At 36.9% G+C, this 19,952-nt stretch overlaps 2 protein-coding genes across 6 annotated transcripts; both read right to left on the bottom strand.

The window, feature by feature from the left end:
• Positions 1-557: 557 nt before the first annotated feature.
• LOC110784153 (uncharacterized) lies at positions 558-8,599 on the bottom strand. 4 transcript variants are annotated; one of them, XM_056838331.1, is made up of 13 exons: positions 8,334-8,586; positions 7,224-7,514; positions 6,945-7,022; positions 6,534-6,866; positions 5,905-6,130; positions 5,462-5,598; positions 5,233-5,280; positions 5,093-5,146; positions 4,320-4,421; positions 3,923-4,129; positions 3,744-3,829; positions 1,819-2,831; positions 558-1,153 (listed from the first exon to the last, which is right to left on the bottom strand). In XM_056838331.1, the coding sequence occupies exons 5-13, from the start codon at positions 6,083-6,085 to the stop codon at positions 879-881; spliced, it is 2,103 nt and encodes a 700-aa protein (XP_056694309.1). In that variant the 5' UTR covers positions 6,086-6,130; positions 6,534-6,866; positions 6,945-7,022; positions 7,224-7,514; positions 8,334-8,586; the 3' UTR covers positions 558-878. The 4 variants fall into 4 exon arrangements, with proteins under 4 accessions (XP_056694309.1, XP_021844270.2, XP_021844269.2 ...); XM_021988578.2 differs by having other exon boundaries at positions 6,534-7,022; XM_021988577.2 differs by lacking the exons at positions 6,534-6,866; positions 6,945-7,022.
• Positions 8,600-10,244: 1,645 nt separating this feature from the next.
• LOC110784155 (U-box domain-containing protein 32) lies at positions 10,245-18,893 on the bottom strand. 2 transcript variants are annotated; one of them, XM_021988580.2, is made up of 10 exons: positions 18,749-18,893; positions 18,312-18,576; positions 16,310-16,431; positions 15,956-16,077; positions 15,473-15,577; positions 14,700-15,318; positions 14,405-14,554; positions 13,300-13,827; positions 11,774-12,493; positions 10,245-11,035 (listed from the first exon to the last, which is right to left on the bottom strand). In XM_021988580.2, exons 2-10 carry the CDS (start codon positions 18,499-18,501, stop codon positions 10,850-10,852), a joined length of 2,742 nt encoding a protein of 913 aa, XP_021844272.2. In that variant the 5' UTR covers positions 18,502-18,576; positions 18,749-18,893; the 3' UTR covers positions 10,245-10,849. The 2 variants fall into 2 exon arrangements, with proteins under 2 accessions (XP_021844272.2, XP_021844274.2); XM_021988582.2 differs by lacking the exon at positions 18,749-18,893 and having other exon boundaries at positions 15,956-16,063; positions 18,312-18,452.
• Between the last annotated feature and the right edge of the window lie 1,059 nt (positions 18,894-19,952).

Genomic DNA, 19,952 nt, shown 5'->3' with positions numbered 1-19,952 from the left:
GATATTGACAATTATCTAATTAATCAGTAATCACTACCTTAAGTTTAATACTTTCTTACGTTTTTATTAGTCGCAACATTCTGATTAAACTTGTGCTTTGACAAGCATAAAAGTCACAACGTTGCAACTAAACAACGAGGAACTTTAATAATAAGTATTTCCAATAACATACTTTTATGCTTCATTAATAAAATATACTTCATACATTATCTTCCCGTTTTGAAATAATGATTACACTCGCTCTGAAAAGCGAGGAAATGATTGAAAAATAAAAAGAGAAATGAAAAGAAGTGGTAACTTTGCACTAGAGGCCTAGAGGGTCATGCCATATGAACAGATACTTACATGTTTACCAGGTCGGTACCCAGCCCGTTAAATTTCAGAATAAAACCTTCCCTACCCGGATATTTTGTGGTGGGTCAGGTAATGCGGGTCGAGTATTTTTTAATACCCCTAATATAAATAAGACTATCACATCAAAAATTTGCTAGCAAAAAGGAGTGAAATTACCTTACTACCCTTAGCAATGGCAGCTAAAAAACTCAAAACTTCAAACAGACAGGAGAAATGCAAAACCTTATATTGCCAGCAAAAAAGCCAGAGGGTAAAATCTGCAATAACACTAAAAACCCAGTTTATTACATGGGAAAAAAATAAATCTACCCCTACCGAAAAGGCGAAAAAAATAGAGCTCACTGCAGCCTGAAACCAGAAAAAGAAAATAGATAATCACTACTTAACAATCACTTCCCCCAAAATTTTCCGGACAGAAGACCGCTGTTAAAACTGGAACCTCTGCTAAGAATGTAAAGATATAGTAGATGAAAAACTGCACATATGCTATACCACCTATGAAAATCTCCGAGTTTTTGTTATTTTTAATACGCGCTTCTTTGTTTTGGGATGTATTTGACCTTATTGCCCCCCTTCTCTGCTTTAGCTCTGTTCTTTGATTTGACTGTCACTGAATGTTCGAGGTTGTTTGTGTAACTTTCCAAACGGTTCTCCGCACTGTGAAGGATGCCACGTTGTTCTAACCTGGACAAGCGAACTATTTCTTGGGTTTCGTTCTGTATCTCGGGGCATCCAGGAGGTCTAGCTTCAGTGAATAAGACTAGTTGTACATGGTTTGATGCAATAGCTTCCTTCCATCCTACATGAGTTTTGATGCAAAAGATGTCAATAGAATACCACTTGTAAATTAATTAATGTGCGTATTTACGTGGTTTACACCCAAACAAACTTCACATATGCTTCAAAAAAACTCCCTCTCCCTTAATATTTCTAATACTTCCTGCGTTTTTATTTACTTGCATCATTTTCCTTTTACGGAATTTGCATATTAGTTGCACCATTTCTTTTTATGGTAATGTTTTCACATGCTTTTTGGTGTGTTCACACACTAAATATCCACTTTACCCTTACTCACATTTCACATTGTTACCTAACCTTTTCCCTCTCTTTGGTTTGTATTATATGGGCAATTTTGACATTTTCAATTTTTCTCAATCTTTGTGCCCAACCCAAATGGTGCAAGTAAAAAAATAACTCCGGAGGAAGTATGAATTCCATACTGTTTTTTCCCATCATTTCTTTCAGGGTGTAAATGTGAACTTTTTCTCCCTGCTAAGAATACCACATGCCCTAACTGAAGTCATTGATAAAAACATTTCCCTGATCCCCACAAAAGAAATTTAGAAGAGCATGCAAGGCCATAAGAAAAGCACAAGGTCTCTTACTATCTACATACTATTAATATTCAATAACTGAAACACTAAGTTTGAAAGAAAGGTGAGCATTTGGGAACAGAGAACATACTTGTTGCCAGAAAAGCTTCTGCTACATGGCTTGAAAAACTTGATCCTCTCTGAAATCCACCTTCAACAGAAGCATGATTTTCTCCACGGCAGTCCGAATAACTCTCTGCTTCACATGTCTGCTGAACTTCATTACTGTTATTGCAAGGGATGGTGCCAACTTCACCAGCACTGCCACCGTTTTCGATGGGAAGCTGACCTCCTTGGTCATGTCTACTAACAGGTCTCCACAGCTTAACAGTAGACCGATTTGCCGTACCCTGAACCGCCTCATTTTTCACAACCCTTTCGTGAACACCATTTACATCTGGTGTAGAAAGCTCCGATGCACTTTTTTCTTCATGTTGCAAGTTATTGCAGTTTCCAAGTGTGATAGATATAGAACCAATTAGAACTTCATGCTTTTTATCCTGACCAAGTGGATTAGGTGCTTCAATCTGTAACCTATTTTTGCAACCCTCTTCATCAGTGTCTGATTTTGGTTTTGGGGTCCACACTTTAGTACCATTGGCGGCAGCAGAAGAGCGGGAATCCCTAGAAGAGGTGTGCTTTTGCATGGTTCCAAGCTTTGTTGCCTGATAGTTGTTGTTGTGACTGTTATGGAAGCCATTAGGTGTTTTCTGCAATTTCGGTACTTGCCAACGAGAGCTAACTGTGTATCTTCGGCCACTTCGATGCGATGTTCTATTATGCTCAACATTGTGGTAAGTACCCAAATCAGGATATACATATTGGGAATTCTCCAAATCTGAATATTCATATTCATGAATTTTGTCATTGTCTGCTTCTTCCACATTCATTATTTGAACAGGATCAGAAGAAGACAGAGTTAAGTCGTGAGGAATTTCGGGAACATCTAGAATAGAGACAGGGGTGATGACAGGGCTTGATGTTGGTGGGGAAGGGGAACTTTCTTCGGGAGAATCGTATGTTTCTACACTGGCTTGCTCCTTCGCCCTTTGCTCTTTCTGTCTAAGTTTCTTCTGTCTTTTCTTTTCCAAAATAGCAGCTTGTCTGTGATAATGTATATCCAAGGTATATCAGTTTCAATTTTTAAAAGGGATCAACCCGCAGGTCAACATCCTCAAATTAAGTCAAAATTTCAAGTAACACGTCTACTAAATTCCAATAGTTCGTAGAAAGCATATTCTGCTCAACGTTTGTAGAGGTAGGCTTGAAGTTAAGCTTATTATCAGTTCCTAATCACCCCCCCCCCCCCCCAATACACACACACAAATACTCCCTCCGTCCCTTTTTGTTCTTTACGTATTCCGTTTACGGTGTCCCATTTTGTTCTTTACATTGACAATCTTAACTTTTATATTGTCACATAAATGTCTTAATATTCTCTCAAAAATTGTGGCTAAGGATTATTTTAACCAATTAAATTCATTAATCGTTAAATCACGTGCATGTTACCAAAAGTAAAGAAAAGGGACGGAGGGAGTATAAATTAAAGAACACCGAGGTTGGACACCTATTCATTCAATAACTGAATGATGGAAGCTACATATCTTAGGATCTTGTCACCAAGTTCATGATATTAACAGTAAATCCTAAAAAACAAATTATTTGACCAAATTACCAGAACACTAACTTGTTTGGCCTACCCAATGAAATCCATAACCAATTTTATAGGCAATTACTGTTTCTATTACGAAGCAGTAGAAAACCAAAAACGAAGCTCTTCACAACAACATAATTCCATAAAAGGAATACACACGTAAACAATGCAAGACTGATCAACAAGATTAGACTGTCACTTGTCTTTCTATCTGATCAACAATATGTTCTTCACAGGGTTTGACCACAAAAGTCAAGCACGAGCAATTACTTTGGATTGGTGTATATATCTATTAGTATGAGAAAGAATGTCGACTATTGAAGTCAATGAAGTTGAAATAAACATAAAGAACAGCAAGATACCTCCTTTGAGCGGCTTCTTCTTCCTCCACAAGCAATTTCTGGTGCCTCAAAGCCTCAGCATCCATATCAGCAAGGCATGCCTTGACCTGCTCACGAAAAGTTAATAAACATTTGCAAATCTAAAGAACATGCTTGTAAAAAAATACATCACAAATCTTAAGAATCAGTCAAATCCGTACCACTTTCTGCTCAACAAGGAAACTAGTACAAGCAACCAAGTTCCTCATCTCAAGCCCAATCTTCCCAGCCTCACCGTCAAACACATACTTCTGTAATGATTCAGCTGTTCCAGCACATAGAAATGTTTTCTCGCTTGCTTCATCTAAGATACTAAATAATTCCTGCGATGTTATAGGGAACCTGGACGGTCTACCCTGGACAAGGTCCTGCCACATAAACCAGCATTGTTAAAACTAAGATTCCGTATTTCTTCTAGGGAATCTCCTAATTGTTCTTAAGCAACCAAAAGGAGATTATACTGGAAAAGATATATATACCATAAATTAACAGTTTGACTGGAGACAATAAACAAGAGAGCAGCTGGTGTAGCTAATCAGAAACAAAAGTGTCACTTACCAGGAGTGCAGATCCAGATTTTACGTAACTCTGAGGTAGAGAAAATCCAGGTTTCCGAATAAATGATGCCAATGCCTTTACAATCGAACACCCACTAACTCCCTAATGACAGATCATTAAAAAATAATTAAACTAATAATCCAGGTGTTCCAAATATGTCTAGAAAATGTCGGAAAATAGATGATGCTACTAAAAAATCTACAAAAACAAGAGATGGTTTGAATCAAGAGCTCCACAATCATTAATCCTCCATTTCACAAAAATAGTTACGCTTCACTTTTTCTATTTTTAGACAAATGATTCTCTCCATTATTACCCCACTTACCTTACTTGTCATTCTTTTCGTACAACATTCCACTAATACACATCATTATTTATTATTTATTTCTTACAACGTTCCCCTACTTTCATTATTTTATTATCTATTTCTTACAACATTCCACTACTTTTGTTACTTTATTATTCTTCTTACAAAATTCCACGATTTCGAATAATTTTATTGCTTTTGTGAAAAGTACAGCGTAACTATCTTCATGAAACAGAAGTAGTATGTAATATGCCTATATGAGACTACATACATGATATTTTTTAAATGACATGTGCAACTAGTGTACTAAATCTAATATATTATAGGCGTTGTCTCTAACGGTAGGACACTATTGCAGATAATAACTAAAAGGTGAAAATAGCCAAAAACAAGCAACCAACAGTACACAATCTCAGAGCAATCACAAGCTTGTGAAGCCAACCATGATCCAAGATCAAGTTATTACCTCAAGAGAAACGTCATCAAATGACATAACCTCCATGGCTTCCTCTGGACAAAGCTGCATAAAAAAAACCGGAAAAGTTACAGAGTTAATAAGAGCTTCTATCATAACAGAGGTCGCACAAGAAATAAAAAATAAAGTACCTTGTCCCAAAATGCTTGCAACAGGTCCCTATTTTTCACAGTTGAATCCTGTAGAACGTATATCAACATCAGCCAAGGTAAAAGAGGGTACTAGTCAAAGAAAAAAGTAGTCTAAAAGCCAAACATATATTTGGATGACAAATAGGTTAAAAGTTATTTTAAAAAACATAATTTAGAAACGATTTCACAACTTTCATCCAGGTACAAAGGGCATGTACGAGAAAGATACCTTATCGAGGTTCAAGTTCCGCCTATGTAGACGCATATGTCTTCGGTAATTGATGGTTGAACAAAATTCACGAGAGCACTTTTCACACTTCTGCATTTGGACCTTCAATGGAGATAGCAAAGGCCACCCTGGCAGATCTACCATGGTATATATAGAAAGAAATTAGAAAAAGTGATTCTACAAAAGTCTCACCCTAAGCCTAGCGCCTAACTACAAACCTGCTAGGTTGCTAAAGACAACATTTTCAGACTCACGGCCTTAGCAAGTGCCAAGACATTCTTCGCACCTTTAAGGTGTCCACCACATTTAACCATAATGAAAAGATTCCTTTGAACAAATAACCTCAGATGCATAAGAGAGTTGTAACAACGACATGCTCTAGAGTTTTCTTTCAGTTACTTTTATCCTATTTAACTCTAGAACACTAGAAAATTTGTGAGTACCTTGTTGATCCAAGGCATGAAGTAACTGAATCCACTGAACTGGACTGTCATTTGCCCTTGAGAAAGAAAGAGAAGGCTCTTTCCCTATTGCTTGTCTGATGAATGTATCTAAAGAATCATTTCCATCATCCACTTTCATTGCGTCTGCTACACCAGAGGCCTTGATCTTCGGAAGCGGCATCTATCCTCCAAGTGCTATTAATGGTTGCAACCTAAGGAAAATGTACTACAAAAGAAATTCTCCTTCAGAAAAACATAGTAAAGGCAAGGCAGAAAAGGTTCAGAAAATATAAGAAAATGAATTAAGTGAGACAATATTTGCAGATAACAGCAACAAGTTTCAGGTAAGACATCAACATATAAATCATAGTCATCCTACTTAAAGTAACCCCATAAATGGATCACACGATGTCAGCAGAAAAATGCCCATACATTTTCAAAACAACTTCCGTTTAACCAATAGTACTTTAGGTCAAGAAATTTTATTGATGAAATAATAAAGATTTCACAAAACCAGGAATCTTCATAAAAAGTAAATGAAAAAGTGTCAACACACTCAATAATAGATGGCGAATCTCTTCAAAGTTCAATATATGAACATGCCAGTACAACGTAGAAGTTAGTCATACATCAAACATGAATCTGTGCAGTGGAGAAAAACATTCATCTCATTCCTTCTACAACAGCTTGCAAAATGCGATAACAAATTCCAGTGGCAAATAAAACCAAATAAATTGCTGCTCCAATGGTCAAAAAGATCCTGATAGCTTTCACAAAGGTATTCAAGAAGTAAGATCCACAAAAGATTTTTTTTTTTCCTGAAAGGTCATTGTCTTAATCACCCTTTCCATGTCTTTGATGAACTAAGAAACTTGTTAAGAGAGCCGATAGCCATCAAAATCCCAAGATATCTTTCCATTTAAAACAGCATACAAATTGGTCTGACCCCAACTTCTAGTAATCTGCAATTTACGGGTATACTTTGTGAGGTAAGAAACAGAATACTGATATGGAAAATTTACTTTGCTGCACCGAACTACCTAAGCCCCCTATACTGTCGAGAAGACAATCAGAATTTTGCTCCAGACATCTTGAACTGCAGGTCTCCGAGACAATGTCTATGCAAAGTAGTCACCAAGTCAGTGAGACTATAGATGATACATAAAGGAACAAGAGAAACTATTTGCTGGATAGCGAATTCCTCAGAACTTCATGAAATCAAATCTTGGTAGCAATCCATAGATAGATGCCAAATTCAGGACAGATATGACCACTATATTTCAATTTTCAAGATCCAAGATCCAAGAACGTGTTGTTACCTCCCACGTCAGAGAACCAAGTGCCTTAATGGGAAACTTCTATTTGATTCAATCATCTTCCCTCGTTGACCAGCATTCCGCTGCATAATCTGCTTATTTCCCTTGGAAGTTGGCAGTTGGCACACCCTTAAATAAAAACGGCTAAAATACTCACATACTGGTAATGTAGTATTACTTTCTCTTGCTAAAATAACTCTCACTTAATTAGCTATCCCATTGGTTCTTGGACCAGCAACAACTGCGTTCCAATTCCTTCTAGATAAAAGCTGAGATCATATTCATTCTCAAAAACTGCATTTCCAAATAGAATGAGGTTCATATCAATCCTTGAAAGCTTTGAGTATAATGCATAGCCTTTCAACTGAACAGAAGTGGCAACAGTGGAACAGCTGGAAACCTAAGATTTTCCTATTGATATGTAAACCACCGAACATCCATCCACCAATTCTTATTAATTTTTGCAATGTTCTTCACAAGGGTCAAAGGCAAAGTACCAAACCATGACCGTGCAACCCGAAAAACTTCACTGATTCAGGCAATCAAGCAATGTATTCCATAAATGCCGAGCAGTAATAGAAATCAATTAAAAAAAAACGTCTTAAAAACTTCAACACAATACATGTTTCCTAACAACATAGTGTATAATGTACATGGATATCCACCAACAAAACCCAAAGCAAACGCACAGAATACCTCTCTTCAAAACAAGAGAAAAGGGGCACAAATCAAATAAAAAAAGTAGCAATTTCAAATCACACAAATCAATTAAATGTATAAGGGAAATCACAAAACAAAACCCACCAAATAAATACCCAAAATCAAATAGAGCAACAATCCTACGATACCCACAATCTACATTGGATCTACAATGATCCCAAATCAACAAAAAATACCAAAGTTCTCAAAATAATGACTACAACCCAGCTAAAAGGAGAGGCAGATCACCAAAATTCCAAAAACCCAGAAAAATCAGATCAAATTTCAAATACTTGATAAAGTTTCAGGCATCAAAATGATCTGGGAAGGCATATAATATAACAAACATGTTGAAATCATATTCATTTATTACGACTATAAAGCTGAATAGTAATTTGAAAAAGTGTGACATACCCCAGTAGTGAGTTGACACTTTGTGATTCAGAGAGTCAGAAGCGTCGATCGGAGGAGAGAGGGCGGCGTTTTCTGGGTTTGAAGAGAGAGAAACGTTTCTGGGGAAAAAACGGGGTGGGCAAGTAACGTGAAGAAAGGTGGTCGGCGAAACCTTAGAGACGGTGAAGAGAGGAAGAGAAAGGGAAGAAGAAGAGCAAGAGAAATGCCACCTTTTCTTTGTTTTTTTATTTCACTTTTTTTTAATTGTTTTGGTTTTTTTGCACTTTAATAATAGAGAGATCAAGGAAATTTAAATACTATAGAAATTCAAAATTTTTATTTTCTTTTCCTTGTCCATTGTACTTTGTTTGACATTAGGTGTTTCTAAAAAAAAATGTACAACATCGAAAATTACTGTTCGCGTTAAGCTAGAAGCGGTGGAATATGAGATGTAATTTAGGATGCGGAATAGTAATTATTTTGATTTAATGGTTATGTATTTTCTTTGAATCTATGGTATACAGATCTATTTTAACATTGTAGATGTCGTACGACTGATTACTAATGAAATTGTTCTTCCCCGTCAAAAAAAAGAAGGTATGTATTTGTGTCGTGGTGCTCTCTTTTAATCATTTCAGTTTATCGAGACATTAAGTAAAATGTATAATATAAAAAATTTAACCATTAAGCTATTCAACACTCCGTATTACATATTACTATATTAGATGTTCAACATAAAATAATAATAAATGTCGATATAAGGATAAAATTTATGTAGTAAAGCGGGCACTGTCCGAACCCAAAACTAATATCGAAGATGGTATTATTTGTTCAGCTAGTATGCAGACATTGCTACACCTACTCAATGCAACAAATTAATAGAACATTAAAAAATAGTTATTAAAGTTCGCGTGAATTCCACTCTCAATGCTCTTTATTAGTGGTGATCATGAGTAGTACGTTTACCCGATGGATAGACAAGGATTTTTCCATATCCTATTATGTCGTCTAACACTTAACTAACTGACATATCATGATTCATGTCTAATAGTATGTCAGGTAAGAGTTAGGTGACAGTAATTTGACAGTTTACTAATTGTAAGACAGTCTTTTATACGGTGGTGATCATGAGGAGTTTACCCGGTAGATAGACACGGATTTTTCCATATCCTATCATGTCGTCTGACACTTAACTAACTGACATATCATGATCCATGTCTAATAGTATGTCAAATAGGTAAGAGTTAGGTGACATATAATTTGACAGTTTACTAACTATAAGACGATCTTTTGTACGAATTAAGAATTTGCGTTGTTAATTTATACACGGATATGAGTTATATTTTTCCGTGTATACTTGTGTGAAATTGAGGTATTTTGGAAATATGTATTGTATATTGTATACAAACATGAAACATCACTTCCAATATTCTAGTTGTTTGAGCATACAAACATGAAATTGGTGAAATATGTATTGTGTATTGTATACAAACAGGACATCAAAAATAAATTGTATTGGGCTGATGGCTCATTCGCTCCAATAATAATTTTACTACAATTATTATCCCCAATTGTCTTTTACCTTTTAGACCAAATAATGGAAAGGCCAAGGGGGGATGAGAAGATGAGTGACAACTCCCATTTATCCATGGAGCAAAAATGTGGACCTACCCAACCCAAATAAAAGTAGCTCCATCTACTTTCATGTATTTGTAGCAAAGAGACCTTCCTTATTTCCTTATTTCCTTATTCAAGCAACTTCCTTTATTGTTGGAGTGTTACTTGCCAGGCTGCCATGGTGGCCTGACTTTGTACTTTGTACTTTAGATGGGAAATTTACTCTCTTTGTCACATATGCAATGTTTCATGAATTTTTAGCAAAGTGATTACTGCTGTTAATTACAGAAACAAACCTGACAATTTCATGGATAATACAGCAGAAAACTGACAGTATCATGGATAATACAGCAGAAAACGGACAGTATCATGGATAATGCAGCAGAAAACTGACAGTATCATGGATAATACAGTAGAAAACTCCTGTCATGGATAATACAATAGTAATCACATCAAAGATGTTAAAGCTCCTCATCAAACCATTCAAACCCCTTTGAGATAGTTAATCCAATCATTTGAATCCCTAATCACCTAGCTATTACACTGATTTAACATAAATGGAGCTTCAACCTACCTAATTACCAGTCTCAATTTCACTAATATCGTCTGATCTGGACTACAAGTATATCATCATGTTAGTAACTATAATATGTAACAGTAAAGCTCCAAAGCTGGCTGGAAATACCTGTGCGAGGTACCAGTACAGTAGGGTCCTTCTATCTTACCTTCTAAAAAGAAAATGTAACTGTAAAGATAAATACTAGGGTAATTCTTGGATTCCACATAGGCTTGTTAGTTATTATTGATTGTGTAAGGTTTTTGGTGTATATAGAGCAAGTGTGACAGGTAAAGAACTACAGAAGTATGGGGAGAAATATTATGTGCAACATAAGGTTAGAAATGGTGTAGTTGTGTACGATTTATGAGCAGCGTTGCAGCCATTCTTGGATTGCATACTGAAGCGTGTGATTCGGGATTAGGTTGCAGGTTGGAAGTTTCAGGTTTGTCATGGGTGAAGTTGTATGCCCGCTTTCTAACCATCCTCTTATCGCGTCTTCTTCGTAGGTGTAGCCGTCTGCTGCTGTGCAAGGATCCTTCATAACTTCCTGTATTAAGTCACAGAAACCAAACAGTCAAAAACATAAATTCTACTCCTTGCATTCCATATGACATACTATGATTATGGACACTGATGAATAAACTTGCAAATCTATTCGTGGGCCGGGCTTGGATCCCTTTTTTGGAAAAAACACGACCCGGCACGGCAAATTACGTTAAATTGACTAAAATTAGGCTTAGACACAGTGCCTGGCCACGAAAAAAACATGGTCTGGCACGAGCACGAAGTCGTGGGCCGGGCTTGGAGCCCATTTTTCGGAAAAAACACGACAAGGCATGACACGAGAAAGACACTTGAAATTAACTAAAATTAGGCTTAGACACGAGACCCGGCCCGACACGAGGGCACATGGGCTTGGGCAGTGCCTGGGCCTCCTTTTAGAAATTTCCGACACGGCCCACCATGAACAAGTGGGTTTGGCGTGGCTCAGCCATTGCACGACCCGGCCCAGCCCGTCACGACAAAGCAAGTTAAATTGGCTAAAATTAGGTTTAGACACGAAGACTCGGACCGACACGAGGGAACATGGGTTTGGGCCGTGCTTGGGCATCCTTTTCGAACTTTCGGCACGGCTTGCCACGAAACAAGTGGCTTGGCGTGGGATTGGCATGAAGCCCAATCCGATCCGGCCCGACCCAACCCCACGTCCATCTTTAGCTGCCAGTGTATCACCAACATTTGTAAAATTATGAAGTTGCATCTGAAAATGATATGCTAATTTTACCTTAAAAATTGGACACACAAAGTGGGAGGGAGGCCGGATGTTTTCCTTCTTCTGCAAGCATGATGATGCTTGAGCATCACACGATTTCCTCAACGGCTCAAGAACACTCCAGATATCCGAACCCAAATCCGGTCTCTTAGTCAAATTCCTCTCACAGCACCGTAACGCCATTCGAGCCAGTGTTCTTGCTTGATTAACCGGCCAATCTCCAGCTGAAAAATCCAACACTGACTCAAACTTATCCTTCTGTAAAGCACACTTAACATCCTTCAAAATCTCAGTATCAGGTCTATCAGTTAAAAGTCGTAAAACTATCATCCCAAATGAATACACATCTGTATCTCGAGTAAGAACTCCAGTCTTGAGAAATACCGGGTCTATATACACAGAATTAGAGTGTTGATTTTGTGGGGTTAAAAAGAAGATGCCTAAATCACCAATTTTGCTGGTAAAATTTGCATCAAGAAGGACTTTCGAGGGCTTCAAATTTCCATGATAAATTGGAGGATTGTTCGAATGAAGGAAGATCAAGGTTGAGCACAGTTCTGTTGCAATGTGAACTCGAGTTTGCCATTGCAGAGGGGGGGTTTTCCCCCTGCATGTTAGTTGATCTTCCAAACTACCTTTTTCAAGGTACTCGTAAATGATGGATCGTGCTTCTGGACAGATACCGATGATTGTAGCTATGTTTCGATGTCTTATTCTGCTTAGAATTTCGACCTGCAATTTCCAACACATAAGAAATTATGAACATTTTCTCAATAACATCAGTAACATGCAAGGTTCAGATTTAGCATATCTATAACTATCTATGCTAATATATTAAAAGGCGTTTATGAAAATGTATGTGTTACGTGTACACCTCACTATTACGCCACATCACCACCAATAATCATGTACCAAGGATCGAACACCAAACTTTGGATTAAAAGTTTCACTTCCTACCATCTTAGCTAGCTACAATGTATCATGTATGTTATATTTTCCCATATAAATGTAAAATACAACTTTAAAAATGTGCACATTTTTACAAAAAGTAAACCCCACTAAAAGTAAAATCCAGAACAGCGTCCGAGCCATACACTAGTACACTAGTTACTAAAGTAATAACCGCTGAAGTCATTACTGTCCACATGGCAACCTCACAAGAAAAAATTTCCCTCCAAAATCTAAAGTTGATGTCATTAATCTATGCTTTTACATTAAATAAATTATTAAGATGGGTTAGAATTTAATTTACACGCTTTCTAAATTCCAAAATAAATGCATCTTTTACTTTCTATTCTTCTTGTTCTTTTATCAAAATATATAAGTTGCATTAATCTATTCTCTGTTAAAGATGGCACCTTTTTCATTATGTAAATTTGTTATTCGTAATTTTCGTTGTATTAATCTATTCTCTATTAAAACGGAGTATACTAAAAGTATATAAACTGAGAAGAAAAGGTTTCTACATGCACAGGTGCTAATTAACCTAGTATAAAAAGAAATGCTTGTACTATCTTATGGTACATCTACGTACTTACCCCGTGTTCAAACATCTGCTGACTCAAGTATCCATCATCCGGAAGCATCTGTATAGCAACATGCACATGTCGAAGGATCGCTCTATAAACACTTCCATATCTCCCATCTCCAATTCGTTTACTCGGGTCGAAACTACAAGTCGCTTCACCAACTTCGACCAAGGAAAACGTTGAAAATTGTAAGCCCGATAATGCTGAAGTTCTCCTTTGCTCCAATTTCTTCAGATTGTTACGTTCTATGACAGCATTATCACGCTCCGTTTGTAGCTGATCCCTCTTGTTCCTGAAAGATATCAAGAGCTCAACAGCTGAAATGATCTTCTCCTCCAATTCTTTAGCTGCAGTTTCAGATTCTCTTATCTGGGTTTTTAGGCCAAAACATTGATCTTGGATGATTGGAAGTTCTTTCATATACTTCTCATATTCTTCTTTGATACTTTCACATTCGAGATTTTGTTTTACCAGAGCTTGTTCCGTGGATTTTCTCTGTTTTATCTGCTCGATGTATTTACTTTCTGCAGCATCAGCCTGCAACAATGAAAAATTTATGTGTGATTACAGCAATTTTGATCGACTGGGGTTGTGGCCTACACAGTATTAGATTGTTGACCTCCAGTTCTCTCATATGTCCTAGACCTGATTAAATTGCGGGCAGGCCCGGTTGGGCCATACCTTTAAAATTCTGCACAGTAGGTCGGACAGGCCAAACTTCGGACTGAAATTTTCTGCCCAAAACACGGGCTTTTCGAGTCGAGTCAATTTTTTTAACTAAAACTGTAATTTTGAGTTGCCCAAAACCCGTCCACAAAATTTCGAATTCGGGATGGGGCTAAAAACGGGCCTAAAATTTCTGCCCAAACCCCGTTGTTTTGGGCCAAAACATCTGGCTTTCGGGCTGGACCAATGAACTTTGAATTGGCCAAAACCCATCCCATTTTTTTGAAAACGGCCCTAAAATTTCTGCCCAAAACCCACTATTTTTGGCCGGGCCAGCGGGTCAGGCTCATGATGATCAGGTCTAAAATTATGTCTTTAGCCCTTACTTCATTGTAGGAATATCATAAATATAGAGGAAAAGGAAGATAATAATGTATGAAAGGAATACCTTTCTCTTGGCATCCACGGCATCCTCCTCAGCTTTCCATCGCTTGACTAATTCATGAAATGCCAATTTTTTCAAGTTTTCAGCATCTGAAATGGCTTGTTCCAGTCTACCATGAGTTTCTCTTGGCGCTTGCAATTTATCTTTTCCCGCCTGTTCAAAATTTTATTAACCACAAACTAGTCTTGTTCATTAATTTCTTCAAAAAAGCCAACAATATCAGACTCGGATCACGTTGTTTTTCAGCAACTTAAGAGCTAGGCAAAGATTGTCATGCTAGAGATTTCATGGGGCCTACCATTTTGCCTTCGGACGACACTGATCTGATTGAAGAACGGAATTCGGACAACTGCGAGTTTCCCTCAGATTGATAGTCTTCTTTCTCTATGTCAATACAATCATGTGAAGTACTGCAATTCTTTGGAGAATATAACACCATACGTTTCTCAAAATCTGAGCTGAAATCAACAGAACAGGCACGGAGAATGGACCCACGTTCTCGAAATGTCAACCGGGGGGGCGATCCATTCTCACCAGCCATGCGATCTATTCTTACGGGCCCCGGTTCTTTGGCAACAACATGCGGCTCTGACGACAGTGTATCTGCAACAAGAGTATTTAATCTGACATGTTCTGCTTCTTCTGCTTCAGTTAAAACATCTGATTCGAGAGATTCTGACTCAGATTCTTCTGTTGAAACATCTGAATACAATGATTGTCTATCAGGAGCTTCTTCTGTCAGATGTTCTGCTTCTTTAGTCACAGTATTCAAATCTACTGGTTGTGGATTAGAGGAAAATTCTGCACCAGCACTACCTAATCTAGTAGTATTATCCGACTCTTTGGTGTCCAAGTTTGAATTTTGTGATTCAGTTGCCTCGGACGTATACACCACAGGATCATTTACAATACGCTCCCTGTTAAATTAAGTAAGTTAATGGATCAGCTATTTAGAACACGAAGAAGAGACGGGATGAGAATGTGCGAAAAAGAAGAGAAAAGGAATCAACTTTTGCAACATCACATATGTTTACTGAAGGAATGTGTAAAAGAAGAGGAAAAAGAAGGAACCTTGTACAGATGAGCTTTCCTTTGCAAGTAAACCATATGTGACAGGAAACCGGGGCTTGTTCATAGACAAATATCGCCTTTTGGGACTTCAACACTGCCATTTCCCTGCAGCATTTATCGGTTTAATTGAATTATTAGTTATATTTAATAGCATTCGTCATTTAGGTGCGTTCTATTCACCTGATTTTCACTTACTTTTTCTGAACTTATCTTATCTAAACTTATTTGAATTTAACTGAACTTCTCTGAACATATAAAAACTTATTTTAGTCATAAATTGTACTTGGTCAACCCTTATGTTTCCTGAACTTATCTTATCTGAATTTAACTGACTTAACTAAACTTATCTAAACTTATTTTTCCTGAAATAAGTGGGAATAAGGTGAACAGAACAAAGCCTTAGTTGAAGAATGAGTTATATTGCAAATCCTCCTGCTTATGTAATGTCTTAAAACCATACAAACTCAAAAAAGCTCTTCATACCTTGTGTAATGTTTGTCTGCTGCTGCTCCCATAACCAGCCATTTGATACCGTGCTGAGCAATCATCTTAACTATTCCGTCTTCAATACTTTCCGTTTCTATCCACATCCTATCCGCACGCACCTAGGAACACGAGTTAATACAGGCAACTGTCTTATAGAAGAACAAGCCGACAAATAAATTAATCTAAACCAATAGCATGCCTAAATACGCATTATGAAGTATAGCTAGCATTAATCTAATAGAATAGCTTGCCTAAATACGCATTATGAAGTATAGCTAGCGTTAATCTAAAAGAATAGCATGCTTAAATATGAATTATGATGTATAGAAGGATGAAGAAAGTGAGAATTACCCCCATTTGAGAAACAAAGAGAACGTATTGACTGATGAGTTTATGAAGTTTCTGCATATGTGATTCATGGAGTGCCTTTACTGCTCTTTGTTTGAATTTGCTGATTGACAGCTTCCCATCAACTGAAGTATTTTAAACATTAGAAATAGCAGGAGTACTTTAACAAATGGTGGTTCAACTGTTCCACGTGATCAGAATATCAAGGATTCAAGTATTAAAAAGTAGATCAAAATGCATCAGTAATCAGTCCGTTAATCAAAACTTGCCAAAATATTTTGGTTTTAAGAACTGAAATTGGCATGATGGCTCAAAGACTAATATTTTACAGTACGCAGATCCGTCACAGGAAACTTGACAGATCGTCCTAGTTATAGCCTTAAAATGCCTCAGCAAATGATCCCAAACCCGTGATATAACTCATATAAGTGAATACAAAGATAAAGAATCAGTCGTGAAACGCCATTTCTGACATCGAAAAACTTGTTTCAGAAGTCAGAACTAAAATATGTCCATAAATTCAGTAAATCATGGCTATGTCCACCTCTCCTTCAACCATTTAAATGTTCGAGTCTAAATCATACCTCATAGTTCTAAGTATTAAAGAAAACAATGAGATATGTTGGATTCAATGAAACGGATCCAATCTAGGAGAGATCTAAGGGTTGGATCAGGAAATCTTGAGGAAGTTTCCCATGATTTTGGTTTGATTTGAAGTGTCAAAGTACCATTTTCTATGCAGTGTTCAAAAAGTGTGATCATGCCATACTATAGTCTGGCGGCTGGCGCAACTGAAATGAAGGATCTACTACTTCAGCATTTTTCGTCAAACTAATCATGACGATACAAAAGTGCAAATTACAATTTTTCTCAACACAACATACTATCTTCCACTATAAAGTAGGTCAACCCTATTTTGCTCACAAGCCGAACAACAAAGTTACCTCAATGCATCTAAAATAATACAACATAATATGGCCGAAACACAACCATCAGCTACTTCACCCTTGAAAAGACGAACAAATAGTTTAATAAGCCCTCTTGATTAGTATTCATTTAAATTTTATAATCCAAACCCATATATTAATTGTTCTTTTGGCTTCATTCCAAATGGACAAATTTTCACAATTATATAAAAATACTACATGATTTAATACAAAGCATATTCAATACTTCGTATAGTTCAGACCGATTTCCCAAAGAGTACAGAAAATATGGCAATTAACTGAAACCCAAATCCAAAACTTCACTAAACTTTCTTTCTATAAATCACCTCCAGTCAGCCAACATTGTCATTCAACTGAAAAAAACACTTCAGTCAGCCAACATTGTCATTCAACTGAAAAAAACACTCCAGAATTCGGACCGATCTTCCAAAGGGTGTAGAAATTGTGTTAGGATCATCTCCGTTTCTTTTCATCCATTTCCTTACTTAAGATTACGACACCTAATCCAATAAAAAATAATGGCAATCAACTAAAACAAAAACTTCACTAGTTTATCTGTCTATAACTCTACAAATCACCTCAAATCAGCCAAAAAAGTCACTCAATCTTGTTCATTTACCGCGATTTATTACTGCCTACCAAACGAGTCGTCTATGAGTAAGTAAATTCACTGTTCCATTAGATCATTAAAAACAAAGGTATTACAATTAAACAAAATCAACAAATCCAAAACCAAAACTTCACTAGTCTATCTGTCTATAACTCTATAAATCACCTCAAATCAGCCAGAAATTGTCATTCAATCCCAATAATTACCACGATTTATTACCGCCTACCAAACAAATTGAGTACAAGTAAATTCACTGTTCCATTAGATCATCAGGAAAACAAAAAGTATTACAACTAAACACAGTCAACAAAACCCAACATCAAAATTTCAGATCAACCCCAGAATTGCACCAAATTCAATCATCCAAAAATCATAAAACAAATCCATAATTCCAACAACAATTTCAAATTTAAGGGTAGGAAAAATAAGAGAGAGAAAAGGGACTTACAAAAAGTGAGTAAGTGAGGTTGGTGAACATGAAGGATGCAAATCCTCTTCTTCCCAGAAAATTTCTGAACAGCCCATGTCAGAACAGATTCACTCTCATTCAAATTCTTCCCCACAGCAACAAAAACAGTATTCTCAGCATAATAATTTATCAATTGCTCCTCATTTTCTTTCTCATAATTACTTCCCATAATCAATAATTTTAAGAACTACCCAGTTCCTGATTCAATCTGTTCAGCAAAACCCAGAAATTTTCTTCGATTTTTCTGATGAAAATTAAGAAAAATGCAAATGTTCATATCAAAATCGGTGAAAAAGGCAGAAACTTTATTGATTTTTTTAGAAATTGAATTAAGAATTAGTTTGCTTTTGAGGGTGATTGCATTAATTGGTTGGGAAAAACGGCAAAGATCAGAAGAAAATATATTTACTACTTACAATGGTGGTCTGTGACAAGACAGTTGCCATAACAAGTGGCAGTTGCCAAATGCTTTCTCTTTGGTAATGCTTGTAGTAGAAGGATGGCATATTATTCTCCTTTATTTAAGTGCTTTTTTCTTTACCTTCTTAAATAATGCAAAGACCTAAAAAAAAATTAAAAATTTAGATGATACTTTTTTGTGGTTATAATAATGTACGGAGTATTGACTTTTGGCGCTATTTATATTTGAAGTATTTTATTCTGATTTGTGCGGAGTAATAATTTTTACTAATCCTATATTCACTGATGTATGCAAACATTTTCAAATTTTGATTTTATATGTAAGAATGTTATAACATTTCTACGGAGTAAATGTTTTTCAACAATTTAAACTTTGAATAAGGGTTATATCCAATTTAGGTGGATAACTGGACACTAAATTCCTCATAAGTTTACTCATATAATAGAGATACATAATAATATAAATACTCTGGGAAAAATAAAAAAATAAAAACGGTTTTTTCATGAAATGCCCCTGAGGTTTGCAATAATGCACCAAATACCCCTGCGCGTTTCAAAATTCATAGAATACCCCTATTTTTTCCAACTGTTCATAAAATACACTTGGACTTAACGTCCGTTAGTCCTCCGTTAGTATGAATTTACGTTGTTACCCTTATGTGGCTTAAATCCCATTCATCTGTATACTTTCTCTCTCTCCCACCCAACCCACCCAAACTTTCTCTCTCCTCCCACTGAACCAACACCACTCCTCACCCCGTCACCATTTTCGCCCCCGCTACCGTCGCCAACCTCAGCCAGGGTTTGATTTTCTCTGGTGCACCGTCGATGGCATCGGTGACCCGGTCAACTCTCTATCTCCTCCATTGGTGTTGTCGATGAGTGAGATTTCATCAAGGTGAGAGGCGTTGATTAAAGGGAGGAGAAGACGGCGAGAGGAGTTGATCCCGAAGCGGAGGAGAGAGAATTAGGAAAAATCGGGTTGCAGAGGAAGAGGAGCTTCCACCATCGTTGGGCGGAGATGGCGGAGGAGAGACAACACCAGAAACGTCCATGGTTGGCGTGGTCATGGTGGGTGAATTCGGCGGCGATTTCGGTGGGAGAAATTAGGGTTTTGAGTCCGGGAAGTTTCGGTACAGAATTTCGAAGCTCTCAAGTAATAAGGCGGTTTTCGGATGTTGGAAGATCGCTTTCAATATA

Source organism: Spinacia oleracea, chromosome 3 (genome assembly GCF_020520425.1).
Source record: "Spinacia oleracea cultivar Varoflay chromosome 3, BTI_SOV_V1, whole genome shotgun sequence".
NCBI classification, from domain to species: domain Eukaryota; kingdom Viridiplantae; phylum Streptophyta; class Magnoliopsida; order Caryophyllales; family Amaranthaceae; genus Spinacia; species Spinacia oleracea.
The sequence above is the reverse complement of the archived record's forward strand: the minus strand, read 5'-3'. Positions and strand labels throughout refer to the sequence as shown.